The following is a 16,874-nucleotide window of genomic DNA, read 5'->3' as shown; positions in this document are numbered from 1 at the left end:
GAGGAAGACCTGGAAGAGTTCCGCTGGAGGCCTGCCACGGGAAGCGACCGATATCCGACGTTCGTCCCTTTGCAACAGCAGCCCCCAGCTCCAGCACCGGAAGGAGGGGAGGGGGGACTGGGGGGCTTCGAGGGGGGGATGGATGTCAGGGGTTTAGGTGCAGAGGCACGGGCAAGGGAGGAAACAGAGAGCGAAGGGGAGGAGACAGAGGAAAGGATGAGTGATGACGACGACCCGAGATCTCCCAGTCTTTCCAGTGAATCAGAGGATTCACAGAAAGGAGCACCAGTGGCCAGGGCAAGGGGGGAGTCTAGGGAGGCACCCCAGGAAGATAGAGCCAGAGGAGACTCAGGGGGAAGCAGCTGGAAATCGGGACCAGCGTCACCGCCAGGAAGCAGGGAAGAGGAAAGGAGCCAGGAGGGAAGCGCTGGCAGCTCACCACAGGAGGGAGGGCAGGAGTCAGGAGTGGCCACACCTCCATCGGGGAGCGAAGAAACGGTTAAGAGGAAAGTGGAAGGTTGGGCGCGCGCGCCAAGTTCAAATACAGAGGAAGGCGGCGCAGTGAGCAGCCCCGAAAGGGAACCGGGTCCTAAAGCCCGGCGCAAGGAGGCAGAAGGGTCCGGGTCAGCGTCAGAAGAATCCCGGAAGGAAGAAGCCCCGGGGGGTAGAGGGACCCAGAGGAGGACAGTCAGGAGGAAAAGGTGGAGCAAGGCTAGGATATTAAGTTGGTGCGCACGGGGCGGAGACTCAGACGGAGCCTCGCCGATCTAGCTAGTAGACGTAGAGTTGCAGACAGCAGCGTGAGAATGGAAACTGTAATTCAATAAAGACTTTTACTTAATGACCGCTGGCTAGCGTGATCCTCTGTGAGCTAGGATCTTGAAGCAGCTCTGACAATACTGTCATTATAGAGCATATAAGTGGCAGAAGCAGTTTTATCATCTCAATCCCTAATATTAATTTGCTCTGTGGCCCTAAGACAAGTTCGATATTAAAAGGTTGCCCACCCAGAGGTGGAAGGTGAAGTTGGCAAAGAGTACCTGCCTCAGAGCAGCATCGAGAAGATTAATGACTTACATATTTGCCAAGCACTCCGAAGATGAAAAGTGCAAAATTACACTTTACAGCACATTAACTGTGAACTAATTAGATGCACAGCTCTGGTTCCATCACAGGAGCTCAAAAGAGTTGTAAAAAGAAATGAGGAAGATTCTCCAGACCAGATGGGAGAAAAATGTTAAAGGGCTCAAGGAGAGACAAAATTAAGCTTATTGATTTTGAAAACATTATTGACAAGGCTTTTTTTCCAGCAAGAAGATGAGAAAGTTTTTGGGGGGTTTAGGGCCATCTCCGCTTAGGGGGAAACTGTCCACCATTGGAATGTGGTCCAAAAGTGTGGGGGCAGCACTTCTCTCTCTCTCTCTTCCTTTCTCTTCATTCAACCATCATTCATCCTCTCACTCACAAAAACACATATTCCTTCACTTGCAAAGTTCCCCTTACTTGGCTGGCGCGCACGCGCACAGACTTCCACCTCCCCATTCCCCCCCCCCATCTAGCCAACCAGCCTGTTCTGCTCCTGCCTTTCTCTGTGTTGTAACTATTTCACTGGCAGAACCACCCCGGCCATCACTGGAGAGTGCAATCGGCACTACCAGAGGTTTGAAAAATGGCCAGCATTCCTACACACGCAACCAAACCACAGAGTGTGGGCCAAGAATAGAGTTCCAAAGCACCACTCTATATCTGTGGCACACTATGCCTGACCCACACACAAGCAGCAATGCCTGCCTGCTGCCCCCCCCCCCCAATGGTGGTGGTGGCGGCAGGTATGGCAGACTCTGGGGTTCCACATTGAGGAAGTGGAAGGGCCATGTGAGACCCAGATAGGTAGCCCACTTGTGCCCAGGATAGGAGCTTTAAATCCAGTTATTTCAAAAGAGCTTTAAGCATACCTAATCCTGTGTTGAAATGCAGCCCAAAACATTACGTAGTGTCTACCCTGCAGGCAGCTACATTTTGCATGCTTCACAGGTTCAACATGCTTATCCTGAACTGCATGCAAGGTCTTGCTCTTCGTTTTCATGTGAACCGACCCTATCAAACGAACCAATTGAAACACTACCTAATAATTTAATAAGTCAATCCTTAAACAAAATATACAATTACATTAGGGTCTTTTTTGTTTTGTTTACAACAAATCTTTTATCCGCTGTAGAAAGTGCTGTTGGGGGGGGGGGCACAGCATACAGTAAACATTGCTGATTAATCCTCACTTTTGTATACCTAAGTGCATTGGTAGGCCAAGCTAATGAGGGATTTGGTTCACATTTAAAGGCGAATCTTCCTAACTCCTGAAAATATATGAACCAAATACAGTCATCTTGTTAAATTCAGACTTCTTTGAATTTTGCAATGCAGATCTCTAATCAAGCAATTCATACAAATTAGGTAAAGTGTGCATAAAAATGCATTATATTAGTGGATACTACTTGCAAAAACATTGCGTACAACAATGTGCGTGTAGGACAAATTTGTACTAAAATGCTGACCTTTTTTTAAAATGAAAGAATTTGCAAACTGATGTTGAAATTGAAAGACTCGCCCATTCTTAGGCCCAGTAGAACAATTTAAGGAAAATAGTGCAAGATAAATCACAGTGGCATTTTATACAATTGTATGCATCATAAAGTAGGTTAACTTATGGAAGTTCGTGGAATTGGCTGCCCCCTCCTCTCCTCTCCTCTCCTCTGCCATTGTGAAAGCCTCTGCAGAGGTTTGGCGGCCCTTTCGGAACAACGGGGGACAGGGTGTGGGGAGCTGTTGGGTGGAAGAACAGAATGGAACCTTTCTTTCCATAAACTTCTTTAACTTAGGATCCAAGCCCAATTCCAATTGATTCTCCAGCTCTCCCAATAGCCCTTAGAATCCCATCCTACATGATTCGGGAGGGAGACATAACCTTTCAGAGTGGCTTTTTTCAGGGGGTTAGGGTTAGGGTCAGGTGGCTACAGAGGTGGAACAGGAGATGGGAGCCTTTTTTCCATTATGTTCCTTAAGTTACCTTAAGCAAGCAAAGATTGCCAATCATTGTTATAGACTGTCTGCATTCAAGGCACCTGCCTGTCCTCTGTGTAAAGAAGAATCAGGTTTGTTCAGAATTATTTTAAAAATAATTGGCTCAGTTTCTGCATTTTCTTAAGCTTGTCTGGCCACAGGGCTTGCTTGCAGATGTGGTCACACAAAAATTGGGGAAGCTATGTAGGACCTCCACAGCTTATCCAGGCAATTGCTCAAACAGGGTTTGTTGACAGCACTTAAGCCATCCTGTGATTCTTAACTCCCTCTGCAACACAAACACGACCTTCCTTTGCAAGAGTAGATAATTCAATTTACATATCAATATACAGTCGTACCTTGGTTTTCAAACGCCTTGGTACTTGTACGTTTTGGCTCCCGAACGATCGAAACCCAGAAGTGAGTGTTCCGGTTTTTGAACTTTTTTTGGAAGCCAAACATCTGATGCGGCTTCTGCTATTGTTTCCGGTGCGCCTGCGCAATCCAATTGGAAGCCACGCCTTGGTTTCCAAATGTTTTGGAAATCGAACGGGCTTCCGGAATGCATTCTGTTCGAAAACCAAGCTGCGAGTGTATAATAGTTCAACCCTGTAGGTAAGTTCTACTGAACCCAATGGGCTTATTTCTCAATAGCCACACATAAGATTGTACTGCATGCAAAATAAGTGCATCATTTCCTTGCTGAGGAAGTAGCATCGCTGCTGCCCATCTGTCCACTTCCTGCAAGCAGGTATGCATCACAGACTTACTGGTGTACACAAGAAAGTCTGGTTAATACAGGAGTCACAGTATTCCGAAACTCAAAGGCCAGGCCATTTCAAAATGATGAGAGAACAGAAATGTGTCCAAACACGGTGACGCCTTGCCCTTTCCAGTAAGCAGGAGCGACAACCAACCTGAGTTCAGGTGAGCAGCAGCACCAACACTGTCTGCTACTGATTGCACTGAAACATTAACAGCTATGCGCAGGTGCACCAAGACATCAAGGGCCTGATCCCAGTTCTGACATCACTCCTGTTTCAGCACCGGCCAATGGCCTATTGCCTTTTAAACAGCTCAACCAAGGCAGTGCTTTGGGTGCTTCCAGACAATCTGTTTACTGAGCATTCATTCCTGATCTGTTTGCTACATTGGCTATTTAGTGAGCACTCACCCTGATTTGTTCGTGGAGATGCTAGAAGACGTTGTATCCAGCAACCCTATCCTTTCCAGTCCATTTCCCCATCACTTTCCTTACTGCAAAAAAGCCTGATGTTTTGAGAAAGCAGGTTTGTTGCGCAAAACCTCCCAATCAACTGTCATTGCAAATTTGCCAGTTTGTGATTGAATCCCACCCCAGCATAGCAACAGACTGAAAGCACCATTCATGACTCTCTTCCCTGCTACCGCTTTGCGCAGCATCCTATGTACCATCAAGGACAGCAGCAAACCTGGGATGGTCATTTCTTGTAGAGATCTAAGAACGGACACATCAGATCCTTCTTTAGCTGTGCCAATAAGAGTCAACAGGTATGGCCATGATAGAAGAACAGGAGAGGAGGGCTAGCCTTTAGACAAATTCTCTGTTCAGCTGTCAGCATTCTCCCCAAGGGAGTCGTCTTCATTTATAAGTAGTGCAAAGTGATATTCATGCCAAGTGGCATACAGAAACCAGCTGGGAGAAAGAGATAAGACGTTTTAAAGAGGAGATACGGAACACACTGTACTAAGTCAACTGAAAATGTACAGAAATCATAAAGCTGTCATACACTGCAATGAAAAAGGTCCATGTGGCGTATTCAGTAAGGTTGTGACAATACCTTCCTGTATGCAACCTGAAATGGAGAGTCTTCTTAACCTTTTGAAGGAAACACCTGTCATGCCAGCTTTAAGATTAAGAGCAAAGGCAGGTGGAGCATTCTAATAGCAGCTAAAGCAGTTTGGAAGCAACCTTGCCAGCCCAAAATAGCTTCTCCTTTATCCCAGCACGTGTGTAGAAGAACAACACTTCTGCAAATTTTCAGCATGGTTCAGTTTGAGCTGGGGAAAAGCTGGCCAAGGAGAATTCCTATTGGTGAAAATCCATGGCATTTACCTATGCACCTCCCCTTTGCCAATCTCTAGAATGTGAAACACAAAGGAAAGCAAAGGATGGACAGCTGAACCAGCATTTTACTTGCTGGTACAGTCGTACCTTGGAAGCCGAACGCCTTGGCTCCCGAACAAATCGGCTCCCAAACAATCGAAACTCGGAAGTAAGCATTCCGGTTTTCGAACCGTTTTTGGAAGCCGAACATCCAGCATGGCTTCCGATGGGCTGCAAGAAGCTCCTGCAGCCAATGGGAAGCCATGCTTTGGTTTCCAAACGGTTCCGGGAGTCGGATAGACTCCCGGATTGCATTCCGTTCGAAAACCAAGGTACCACTGTATACATGTTTAAGGCAAGTTCCATACTGCAGGGAGAAGGACGCACTGTGACCACTATTTTAAATGTTATGTCTGTGTCCACCCTAACACTTTAGGTATGTGGCAAAGTCAAGGCACTGTTGGGAAATCAGCATAGCAGGAAATATTTAGCCTGAGTTTCGCATTCTTTTTCACTAATTTCCAGCAAATACTCTTGTCCTGACGGGTAGACTTTTGTCAGCGATACACCCCTTCCTGACCATTCTTTTACTGATCTATTATTACATTTGTACTCAGCCCATCTTCCAAGTAGCTCAGATGGGATTATTCCCTTTTAACCCTCACAAACACCCTGGAATGAAGTTTTGACCGGGAAAAGTCTTGTACAGAGAAAAAAATGTGGCGTTGGTTGGTCTCCTTTGTTCAAGTCATAGGGTGACATTCAACTATTGAGAGTGGACCTATTGAAATGGATGAGTCTCACTTAGTCATGTTCATTTCAATGGGCCAACTGTTTAAAGGCTAGTCAAACACCACCTAAATACTTTACCAGTACTTTACAGTACTCAATACACTGGTACCTTGGTTCTCGAACGGCTTAGTTGTCGAACAAATCGGCTCCCGAATGCTGCAAACCCGGAAGTAAGTGTTCCGGTTTGCGAACTTTTCTTGGAAGCCAAACGCCCGACGCGGCTTCTGCTTGAGTGCAGGAAGCTCCAGCAGCCAATCGGAAGCCGTGCCTTGGTTTTTGAATGGTTCCGGGACTCCCGGAACAGATTAAGTTCGAGAGCCAAGGTACCACTGTACTTAATTCTTTAACTGATATTTCATTACAAGAATTTCATTCATAAAAGGATAAGAGTGAGAGAAAAAATAAAGGAAAAAAGTCAGTGAGAATGAAAAAAAATAAAGAAAAAATACTGTTACCAGATCTCAATACTTGATAATATACGAGGTAGTGATGCTGGAGATTTTTATAATGCACCTAAGGATGCACCGGTGGAAGGGTGGTAGCTCAACAGAGGAGCACTTGTTTCATATGCATCTCTCTGGGTCATGTTGGGCCAGTCGCTGTCTCTAACTCTAAACCTACCTCGCAAGGTTACTGAAAGAGGGAGGGGGAGAACCACGTAGACCACCTGGAGTTCCTTAGAGGAAAAGGTGGGCTATAAGTGCAATGTAATAAATAGCTTTGCTTTTGGCACTAGCCAGAGGAGTAATATGTATACAACCTCAGTGTGATCAGCGGAATTATGCAAAGGCCAGCTGAGAAGAGGAAGCAGAAGCCTGGAAACCAGCCCACAGTGGCAGCATAAAGACTATTGAACGTGACAAGTCCAAGAGTCCCCATCACAACCTCTAAGCAGGCGATGCAAGCAAATATAGCTCCTGTCAAAACAAGAAAACACAAAAAATTAAAATAAAACACTTGTGCTTTTCTCCATTTATTTGAAACATTTCTCAACCGCCTTTTCTCAGAAGATTCCAGGGTGGCATTCTAGAGTGTTACTTAAACTATTCATGCAACTTATTAATAGGGTTAACCTTTTTTATTTTTTTAAAGCCCCAAATAATAAATAACAATGTAAAATAAAACTGACAAATCCACCCAACACCTCCTAACTCCCTTTGTAATTTATGACATGACAACCGCGAACTATCCTTTCGCAACTTCAACTCACCTTGTTCATTAGGAAGAACTAATTTGGACAACATGGATCGAAGGACTGGAATGGGCATAGCAAGTAGCAGGGAAGGCACTCTCACTGTAAAACACACAAGCCAGCAATATTATGAATAGGAGACTGAAATAGATGAAGCTGTACTGTAAAATACAACAAAGCAAAAGGCAACAGCCAAGATATTTTGATAGTCATATAGGGTTGTCTCCAACTAAGTCATACTCTGAGAAGATCCACTAAAATAGATGCATTTAAGTTACTCAAGTCTATTTCAATGGGCTTTCAATGGTTTGGTAAGGTTTAATGTGAACCTAACCTGAAACAATATGCAAACCGAAATGCAAACGTATTTCAAAATTCATACTTTTCTGAATTTTGTGGTGCAGTTCTCAAACCAAGGAATGTCTATAAAATTGCATATATTCTTGAAAATAATGTAGTCCAGAAATTATTCTTCATGGTTGTGAGCACCACTTGTTTTCAAAACGTCTACATAACCACCATTCTTACCAAAAGTTCTGAATTTTCACCGGTCTGGTACTGAACTCACCTAAAAACATCAGCAACGTAGTGGTGGCAAAGGCAGCCATGACGGCTCCTCCTATGTAAGAGAAGATCCCAAGGTAAACAAGGTAAAAGTCCTTTAGGTACTTGACAAGGACAAGGATTCCTAAAAAGCCAATCAGAGAGACAGCAGTAGATGCAGCCGAGCCGTATCCTATGTAGAGGGCATTCCAGCAGAGCGGGGCGTTCAGTTCATAGATGGTGTAAAGAGAAAGCGCGCCGATCATTGTGAACAAGTAAGTCATGAATGTACAAAGCAGCAATGTGATCAGAGTCCGCTTCCTACAGGAAGAATTCCGAAATAAGTCATAAACTCCAGAAAAGGTTTCCTTGAGCTTTTCTTTCAGAGACTTTGGCTCAACCTCAGATACCCGGACCGTTTCATCCAAGAAACACATAACGTACAAAATGTTGACCACCTGAAGCAGTGACATCATCACGTATGTCCAGGTAAAGCCCAAAGCTTTTAAAATGTAGCCTGAAGACAGTCCTCCCAATCCAGAGAACACTCCAAGGATAAAGTCGATCACTGCTATTCGGATGGTATTCTGCTTCTCATTCTCGCAAAGGTCAGCGATGAAGGCAAAGGCACCGCCAAGGAAGGTTGCTATGCTTCCAAACAGCCCAGTAACGAAGGCCGAAATGAAAAGGAGAGAGAGGGGCAGCGAGAAATAGGATATAGCGCAGAGGAAGATGCTGCTCACGAGACAGCCCACCATAGGAAGAACCAGCGATACTTTGCGCCCCCAGCGTTCTCCATTTGCTACGACGACAAAGGCTACCAAAATGCTGAGGGCACCTGCACACAGGTCTGTTTTCAAGATAAAAATAGAAATCTTTTCTTGGACTTCCTGAAAGAAGAAAATAAACAGATTTAATATAAAGGAGCGGATTGTAAATCCGTAAATGCAAACCTGTGTAATAACTGATTGTTATTGGCTTGCGATAACATGGAGGCAAGCATGGAACCAGTGTGTCGTGGAGTGCCCTCCCTGCTGAAATACCAAGGTGCCATCAGTATTGGCATTCCACTGGCTCTTGAAGACACACCTGAACTTAAACTTGATCCTACTGTTTTTTTCAGTTGTTTCAATTGTCATGCTTTCTAACTTTATTTTCTTTCCAAAAACAACCCCATAATTTTTGGATTTTATTGATATTGATACTGCATTTTATGTTGTATTCTATGCTGTTTTATGCTGTTTTTAAGTCACATTTTAATCAATTCTTCATATTTGCTGTTAGCCGTCCTGAGCCCAGTTTTTAAACTGGGAAGCGTGGGGTATAAATAAAAATTTATTACAGTATTATGATTTATTATAACTGGCTTGTGGCATATTTTAATTAAAGATGTTTTAATACTACGGTGGAATTGTTAGTGTATTTTAATTATGTATGGATTTTATAATTGGTTTTATAGTTGCAAACCACTTACAAGCCATTTTTGTATATGAGCAGTACATAAATTATTATTTAAAACATCATCGTCTTTCCCTCTTTCATACCTCAACATGCATGCATGTAGGAGAAAGTGTGCAGAGGGAAGGCCAAATTTTGATCAGCCCAAGCAACCACAGACACAAAAGAGCCCTGAAGTACCGTTTTAGGTCACATTCACACCATACATTTCAAACACAAGGTTTTCCCAGAAGAATCATGGGAACTGTAGTTCACCCTCGCAGAGCTACAATTCCCAGGACCCTTAACAAGCTACAGTTCCCAGGATTCTGTGGTGGAAGGTGTGTGCTTTAAATGGTGTGGATATGATTTCAACACATTTACAGCAGCATAAGATTTTGTGGACTGGATTTTACATCACCCAGTGCGTGAAATGCCAGTCGAAGCTGTACCTGTATCTGTGTATCTATTTACAGACGGGAGAAGAATTATAAATCACCGGGTTGAAATGCCACAAAATGCAAGGTGCCCATTACATTTCTGTGCAAAGCTCAAATGTATCAAGCTCACAGAGAAAGCACTGACAAGCAAAGAAAGCACAGAGGTTATCTCACACACACTTGAACTTTGCGCAGAAATGTTGCAGACTATGCCTCTTGCATTTTGTGACCTTTCGGCCCTTCTGTAAACGATTCTCTCTCCTTGAGAGTGGCAGAAAAACACTTGCCAACTGAAGATACGCTTGATGTGTCTGTTCTGAGAGACAGAGTAGGACCTTGGGGCAGATGTCCAGGTCCCCCTCACTCAGCTGACTCAACAGGGGGGCCCCACCCGAAGCCGCAGGACTGTTGTTTCCTATGATCGTGTTGTTGTTTTTCTGTTTGAAGACTTTCTTAGCACAAAAGGACCTTTAACTTCCTCTGGGCAAGACGATAACATGGCAATGCTCTGTCTAGATGGAGTAGCGGGGAGGAGAGGCAGAAGGCCCAACACTAAGCAAATGTTGCAAGAATCCCAGCTGGTACAAGATGACCCTAGTGCTTGACATTGTGTGCAATCCAGAGGAAAAAACCATGAGCCTTGAATGCACTTATTTAAAGAAGTTGATAGGACTTTGCCACGTCAGCTTGGGCTGCACACAGCCATGTTTTTCACATGAGGTACATACTGATCACTCCAGATAATGAGGGAGAGTTACCAAAACATATGCTGTATATAAATTAAACACAACACTCCACTACTTAAGTCAGTTGCACAAGAAAGTAATTGAGAATCATAGAATAGAATCATAGAATCATAGAGTTGGAATAGACCACAAGGGCCATCGAGTCCAACCCCCTGCCAAGCAGGAAACACCATCAGAGCACTCCTGACATATGGTTGTCAAGCCTCTGCTTAAAGACCTCCAAAGAAGGAGACTCCACCACACTCCTTGGCAGCAAATTCCACTGTCGAGAAGCACCTGGATTAAAAGCAGCTTAGTTTCAGCAAAGCCAATGAAGTATTACACTGTGACGCTAGCTGAAGATTCGGCCCACAAGTCTAAAATCTGAAGATACGTTTAGGGCACAGTTTGTGAAGCAAATAAATAGAACTTACAACAAAAACTTAAACAGGGAGGAGTCCTCAACTTATATATAGATTAAATTAAGGGATAGAGCATTGTGAGGCAAAACAAGATGCAAGGAAGGGAGCACTGCTGGTAAACCCTATTATTATTGAAAGCATTTTCCACAATCTGCAACCAGTCTAGCAAGCAAGATGCCTGCATTGCATACTAAACAGTGTACAGTGGTACCTTAGCTGTAGAACAAATCGGCTCTCGAACGCCACAAATCCAGAAGTGAGTGTACTAGTTTGCAAACGTTTTTTGGAAGCCGAACGTCCGATACGGTTCCCGACTGAGTGCAGGAAGCTCCTGCAGCCAACTGGAAGCTGCGCCCTGGTTTTCGAACAGACTCCTGGAATGGATTAAGTTCGAGAACCAAGGCACCACCCTATCAGTGTAAGATCCCCCACTTTAGCTATAAAGATATTTGTTCAAGCAGGCCAGCCATCAGGAAGCACCACAGTCTGGTCTAATGAATTCCGAGCTTCTTTGTAATTAAACATGAATCCAGTTCTAATACAGTACAAAAGATATTTGAATGCAAATTGCTAGGAAGCCTTCTTAAAAATGCTCCTTTAAAATCCTTGATCTTGAACCATCCCTAAAACGAGTGACCAACACTGACCATATTCAAGTTTCTAAGGCAATCAGTGAGTTGGAGATATACAACTTCTCTGTTTTTAAAGTTCAGCCCGCCTGGGATGGGGTAGCCCTCCTCCTGAGAAATCAGGTTGCGGTCTGGCAGTACTCCTGGATGAAGATGTCCAAAGAGTACTGTGGCCAGGGGTGCTTTTGTCGAGCTTAGGCTGGTGCACCATCAGCAACCATTCTTGAAAAGCTCTGACAAAAGGGACTACATTTGAAGAGTCCACACAAAGTTCAGTTGGTGAGCCTACTGAAACGCCCTCTTAAAGCCGCCAGAACCCCGTCCTTTTTTGCACCTGGTCCTCCCAGCTCTGACTATTCTAGCAGCTGACAATTCATTGACTGTGTCATTTAACTCAACAGAGGGTCTTGTGTATCCTTGGCTCAAGTGACGTTTTCTTTGCAACGCTCTCTCCCAGTGGGCACAACCCAAACATATGCATTTTAAATTTTTCATTAAAGTTTGTGGAACTTAAGAGCATAAATCTCTCACAGAGATAGAGACTAGCAGTCCAATCCTACAGATGTTTACTCAGAGTTTACCCAGTGTAAACTCAGATGTTTACACCAAACCCATTGAGTTCCGCGAAGATTACTCCCAAGAAAATGAGAGTAGGAGCTTTCTGGATAGAAATCAGTAGACTTGTGCTGTCCATTTAACTGCCTGGTATGCACCCGAGGAGAACTCTGAGCTTACCTTTTGCTTCAAGAAAGTTGGATCGCTTTGGTTCACATGGCAATGAGAAGCATTGTCATTATCGAAGGTGGAATTGGTGGTCTCCTCCCAGAGCTTCCGATACACATACTGCTGCATCAACGGCATGGAATATAAAAACATGAACAAGGCAACCACAGGTTCCACTACCATAAATTTCTTCATGCTTGAATCTGAGTTTTAATTCTGTTTCAGAAAGAAAAGAATGTATTAGTCTTCTGGAAAGGACGTCAAACTGGCTCATCAAACTGGGAAGGTACCTGCACACCTGCAGTTCCACAACAGGTGATGAGTCAAGCAATAAAAAACACTGCAACCCTGATGGTTTGGTGCGCTGTTACCAGAAGGGGTGGATCTTCTGTAATTCCTTGTTAAATTATGAAAGAGCCATTTAACATGCTCTGCCTCACATTTGCTTTAACCTACACTGCTAAGATGGGGTTTTCAAATGAGTTTAGCACAAGGGAGTTATATTTTTTTAATAACGTCTACTGGGTTTGGGGTATACGGAATGTAGTACCTCTGGTGGCAGACACATCATGCACCTTCTGAGGTAGTTTATCACCTTTGGTCCCCACCCTGCACTCAGCTCTCACCTGTGGCTTCCAGAAGTTGTCAACATGCAATAGGGGTCGCTCCCCAGGAAATGGCTCCGACTGGCCGGCTAATCCAGATGAGGGCAGCTGATGGCTTTCAAACCCTCGGTGAGTTATGGACTTCCACTGCATGTGAAGACAGGCTCCAGCGGATTGAGCAGACAAGAGTAATAGTGAGTCGAACAGTCAAGAAGGTAGGTGGTTTCTGCTCATGCTGTAGGGGGAAGTGAGGGGGCAGATGGTGCTCATCAACCTGGGAAGGTACCCTAGCTAGGATAAGGAAAACTCTGGCCCTAAACTTCCACTGCCTTGTGCGGTATCTTCGAGAAAAGAAAAGGAGTCCCTAAGATGGTTGGATGGCCTTGTACGCCTCCTTCTTGCAACTCCTGCAGCCAAACTGGGGCCAAACTGCTTTTCTTTGGGCCATATCAGTGAGGCCGAGAGGAGGGTCTTGTCATCTGGGCAGCAGAGGACCTCCATACACAATGCCCAGGCTTGTGCCTCAGGGAGGTCACTTTGGTGCAGCAAATGCAACAGTTTGACTTCACCCCTGGAGGTGAACTCCATTGTCTCTCAAAACAGACACATGCCAACAACCTACTGTGTCATTTTATCCATTTTCCTGCTTTGCAATTTTGGTTTCTGTTTTTCTGTCTTGAGAAACATAATAAGACAATGCAACCAATGCTTTTTTTCCCTGGCAGTACACAACGGTACACAGTATTGCCACCTTTTTCACAAGAGAAGGAGGCAGGAGGCCTCTTGGATCCCGTCAGAGCACCGCGCCTCCTTCCCTAAGCTGGGAAAATGCTTCCTGGGCTTGGGGAAGGAGGCGTGAGCCCACGTCCTGGCAGAATCGTGGATGGTATGACCCTGTGGCGATAATAGGCATGCACAGTCAGGTATTAAGAGTACAGAACAAGGTACAGAGTTGCAGCAAGTCCTTTAATTATCACGCATAATGTAATAACTACATACCAATATTTTAATGGCGTTCCAGTAAAACATACAACTGTTTTACATGTATTTGTTTTTCCTGACTCCCAAGGAAGTTTTCCATCCAGGGCAACCACCCAGAGTATCAGCACCTTTCCCCACTAGAAATAAAGCACTTTAATAACAACTGCAGTACTGGTTGAGTGACCTGGTTAAAAGAGGGGACAGGGCTCCCAAATCTTTAAAAGTTGTGTTTCAGCATGTATGCCTTTTATGAAAAATTATGGCCTTTTCCAGATGGCCTGTTTATTCAGCATTCATCCTGATTTGCTTGCAGGACAGTTAAAAGACAATGAATTATAAGGCAGTGGTGAACTCATACAGCAACTATCACCCCAGGGAGAGTTACCCTGTCTGGTCTTTAACTGTAATAAAGATTGATCGAGGGTTTTTTGTTATCTATCACAGCTTCCCAGTGAATTTGGTGTGGGCTAGAGACTTGTTTCACGGCACAAAAGCCCAGCTCCTCGTTCATATTTATAGCAGCTGTTATTGGTGTGTACGTGTGTGCACACACATTCTACTCTTGAGAGGGTCTTTCAGAAAAATAAAGTGTTGGGCCAAACACAATGCCAGCACTTCTCATAGAAGGCAGCCGTCCAGCAGCAAATGTGTATGTTTTTTCCTCCCAGGATGCAAGCTCTAGTTTCTTATTCCTCTGGATTGGCCTGAGAGACACCACAATTTAACATGCATTGTACAAAGACAAAACTTTAGGATACACACCGGTGATGCATTTTCCAAAAAGTTTATTCCAAGGCAGGAATTATGCTAATACCAAGATTATACTCCATTGGAAAAAGCACAGGTTCTTACAGTCTAAGGCCCAGAACTGCTTATCAGTACTGTACTGGTCCACACTCAAAGACATGTTTGTCCTTCAGATATACTGCCTTGGTCCAGTATATCTGAAGGAGCGTCTCCACCCCCATCGTTCTACCCGAACACTGAGGTCCAGCACCGAGGGCCTTCTGGCGGTTCCCTCACTGCGAGAAGCCAAGTTACAGGGAACCAGGCAGAGGGCCTTCTCGGTAGTGGCGCCTTCCCTGTGGAACACCCTCCCACCAGATGTCAAAGAGAACAACAACTACCAGGCTTTTAGAAGACATCTGAAGGCAGCCCTGTTTAGGGAAGCTTTTAATGTTTGATGTATTATAGTATTTTAATATTCTTTTGGAAGCCGCCCAGAGTGGCTGGGGAAGCCCAGCCAGATGGGCGGGGTATAAATAATAAATTATTATTATTATTATTATTATTATTATTATTATTATTATTATTATTATTATGTTACTTTTTCTGTCTCAAATGTCTTAGAGTCACCCAGTCAGCTAGAAAGGGGAGCTTTTAAGCCACAGAATGCTCCAAAGCTAAGCATTTAGGAACACTGAAAACACTAGGTGCTTCAGTTTCAAAAGAATGGTGTGCAACTTCTGTTATGTACATTGGAACTTCTAGGGAAACACAAGTCACTCTGAAAGATATTGGACCACTCCATATCATTTGCCCACGTATGTGCACAGACTATTGTAAAGGTAAAGGGACCCCTGACCATTAGGTCCAGTCGTGGCCAACTCTGGGTTTGCGGCGCTCATCTCGCTTTATCGGCCGACTATGGTAGAACTAGCTAAAAGGCAACACCTGCACATCTGCATTGATTGTTGCAACATGTCCCTAATTATTATTATTGTATAGGAATACCATAATAATAATAATTAGGAATACAATAATAACTATAAGATTAATGTGTAATCTTAGAATCTTGTACAACCTTAGAAGGGGCGTGGCTGTGACAATTGCCACTGCAACTCCTTTCTGGAAAACAGACCTGGGAATATGCATTTTTAAAAAAGAATGACTATCACTGTTTTAAATAAACAAAGCTTGGTCAGCTTCATTCGGACTTCATCCAGGAAAAGAAGGAAGGTGAAGTAAAGCTCAACTGGTTCTTAAGGTCATGCGTATCTCTCACATGACACTGCAAACAAAACCCACCAAAACAAAAATCGCACTCGTCAGTTAGCCTTTGCGCAACTGTCTGCTTGGCAGCTCGAAAAACCTCAAATGCCTGCCTTTTTGAGCCACAGGTCATCAAACTGCAGAGCGGTACCCGTTCACCTGCAGCAACCTTGCAAGTCACCCCCTGCGTGTCAGATTGCCAGAAACTTGTGCCTATTTGTTTTCCCCTCCCCTCCAGTCAGTTCTAAGTGGGGCGGAGGGGGAATGTTATTTTATTTTTTCCCCCCAAGCATCTTGTCACCTGCAGCCTAGTTTATACAGTATTGCAAAGTGGCTCGACTTCGGCTGCCATGCAAACGAACGAACAGCCGCGCGCTCTGTGCAAGTAAGAAGATGCTCAGGTATTTTTGCAGTGGTTTTTTCCCGGGGGACGCAGGGGGACACACACCCCTAAACATTTTGTGAAGAAAAAAAGCACGGCGGTATTTGAAAGCAAACAATGTGGCGCAGGCAAGCAGCTGCCCAAATTTCTCCCCATAACCCGGAGTTATTGTGCACACGTTTGCCCCTCTGCTCCCGATAACGCGCGCGCACGCAGCACCGGTGAATGACGGCGGCGCTCGCGCAGGCGCGCGCAAATTGCGCTCCAGCGCCGCCCTACTCGCCATTCGCTTACCTCCGGCCGCACGCAGCCCCACCTCTCCCGCTTCCCCAGCTCCTACTACGCCTCCATGGCCTGTTGCAGAAGAAGGAGCGCCGCCTCTCCATTAGGGAGACAAGCGCTACCTGCCCTCGGCTCCACGCGCGCTCCTCGCCCGGCTCACGCGAGGCCCTGTTTATAGGTTCCCAGTGCTTGAGAGAGAAGCCCTCACGCAAGGACAGCGGCGATTGGCCGGGCGACGTGTCACTCGAATCCGCAGGAGCCCGCCTCGCGCCCGGGTCTTGTTCCGCGCATGCCCGGTCTGTGGAGGCGGCCGCGCGGCTTTGGTAAAGTCTGGGCTTGGCTGGCTTGGGGCGGCGAGAGTCCAAAGGCTGCGCGAGGAGGACCGAGAGATCTTAGCGCTCCTGGCGTTATGCAATAGGCCGTCTCTCCCACTTGGTTTCCACAGTCGCTAATTCCTACCTACTGCGCCATTCAGAAGGAGAAGGACTTAGATAGTTGCCCCGAAGTAACCTCAGACAACATGAACTGTCGCAAGGCAGTTCGCAACCATGCAGTAAAAACAGCTTGGGTTGGTTTTTTTTTTAAA

General features: G+C 45.1%; 1 protein-coding gene across 4 annotated transcripts; it reads right to left on the bottom strand.

The window, feature by feature from the left end:
• Positions 1-893: 893 nt before the first annotated feature.
• SLC46A3 (solute carrier family 46 member 3) lies at positions 894-16,476 on the bottom strand. 4 transcript variants are annotated; one of them, XM_081199564.1, is made up of 6 exons: positions 16,301-16,476; positions 12,059-12,886; positions 7,696-8,560; positions 7,146-7,229; positions 6,696-6,852; positions 894-4,732 (listed from the first exon to the last, which is right to left on the bottom strand). In XM_081199564.1, exons 2-6 carry the CDS (start codon positions 12,239-12,241, stop codon positions 4,645-4,647), a joined length of 1,377 nt encoding a protein of 458 aa, XP_081055690.1. In that variant the 5' UTR covers positions 12,242-12,886; positions 16,301-16,476; the 3' UTR covers positions 894-4,644. The 4 variants fall into 4 exon arrangements, with proteins under 4 accessions (XP_081055690.1, XP_081055691.1, XP_081055689.1 ...); XM_081199565.1 differs by having other exon boundaries at positions 12,059-12,815; XM_081199563.1 differs by lacking the exon at positions 16,301-16,476 and having other exon boundaries at positions 12,059-12,262; positions 12,673-14,536.
• Positions 16,477-16,874: the final 398 nt, after the last annotated feature.

The sequence above is a fragment of the Podarcis bocagei genome, assembly GCF_964188305.1.
Source record: "Podarcis bocagei genome assembly, chromosome: 6".
NCBI lineage: Eukaryota > Metazoa > Chordata > Lepidosauria > Squamata > Lacertidae > Podarcis > Podarcis bocagei.
Note: the sequence above shows the minus strand (reverse complement) of the source record. Positions and strands in the feature narration are given on the sequence as shown.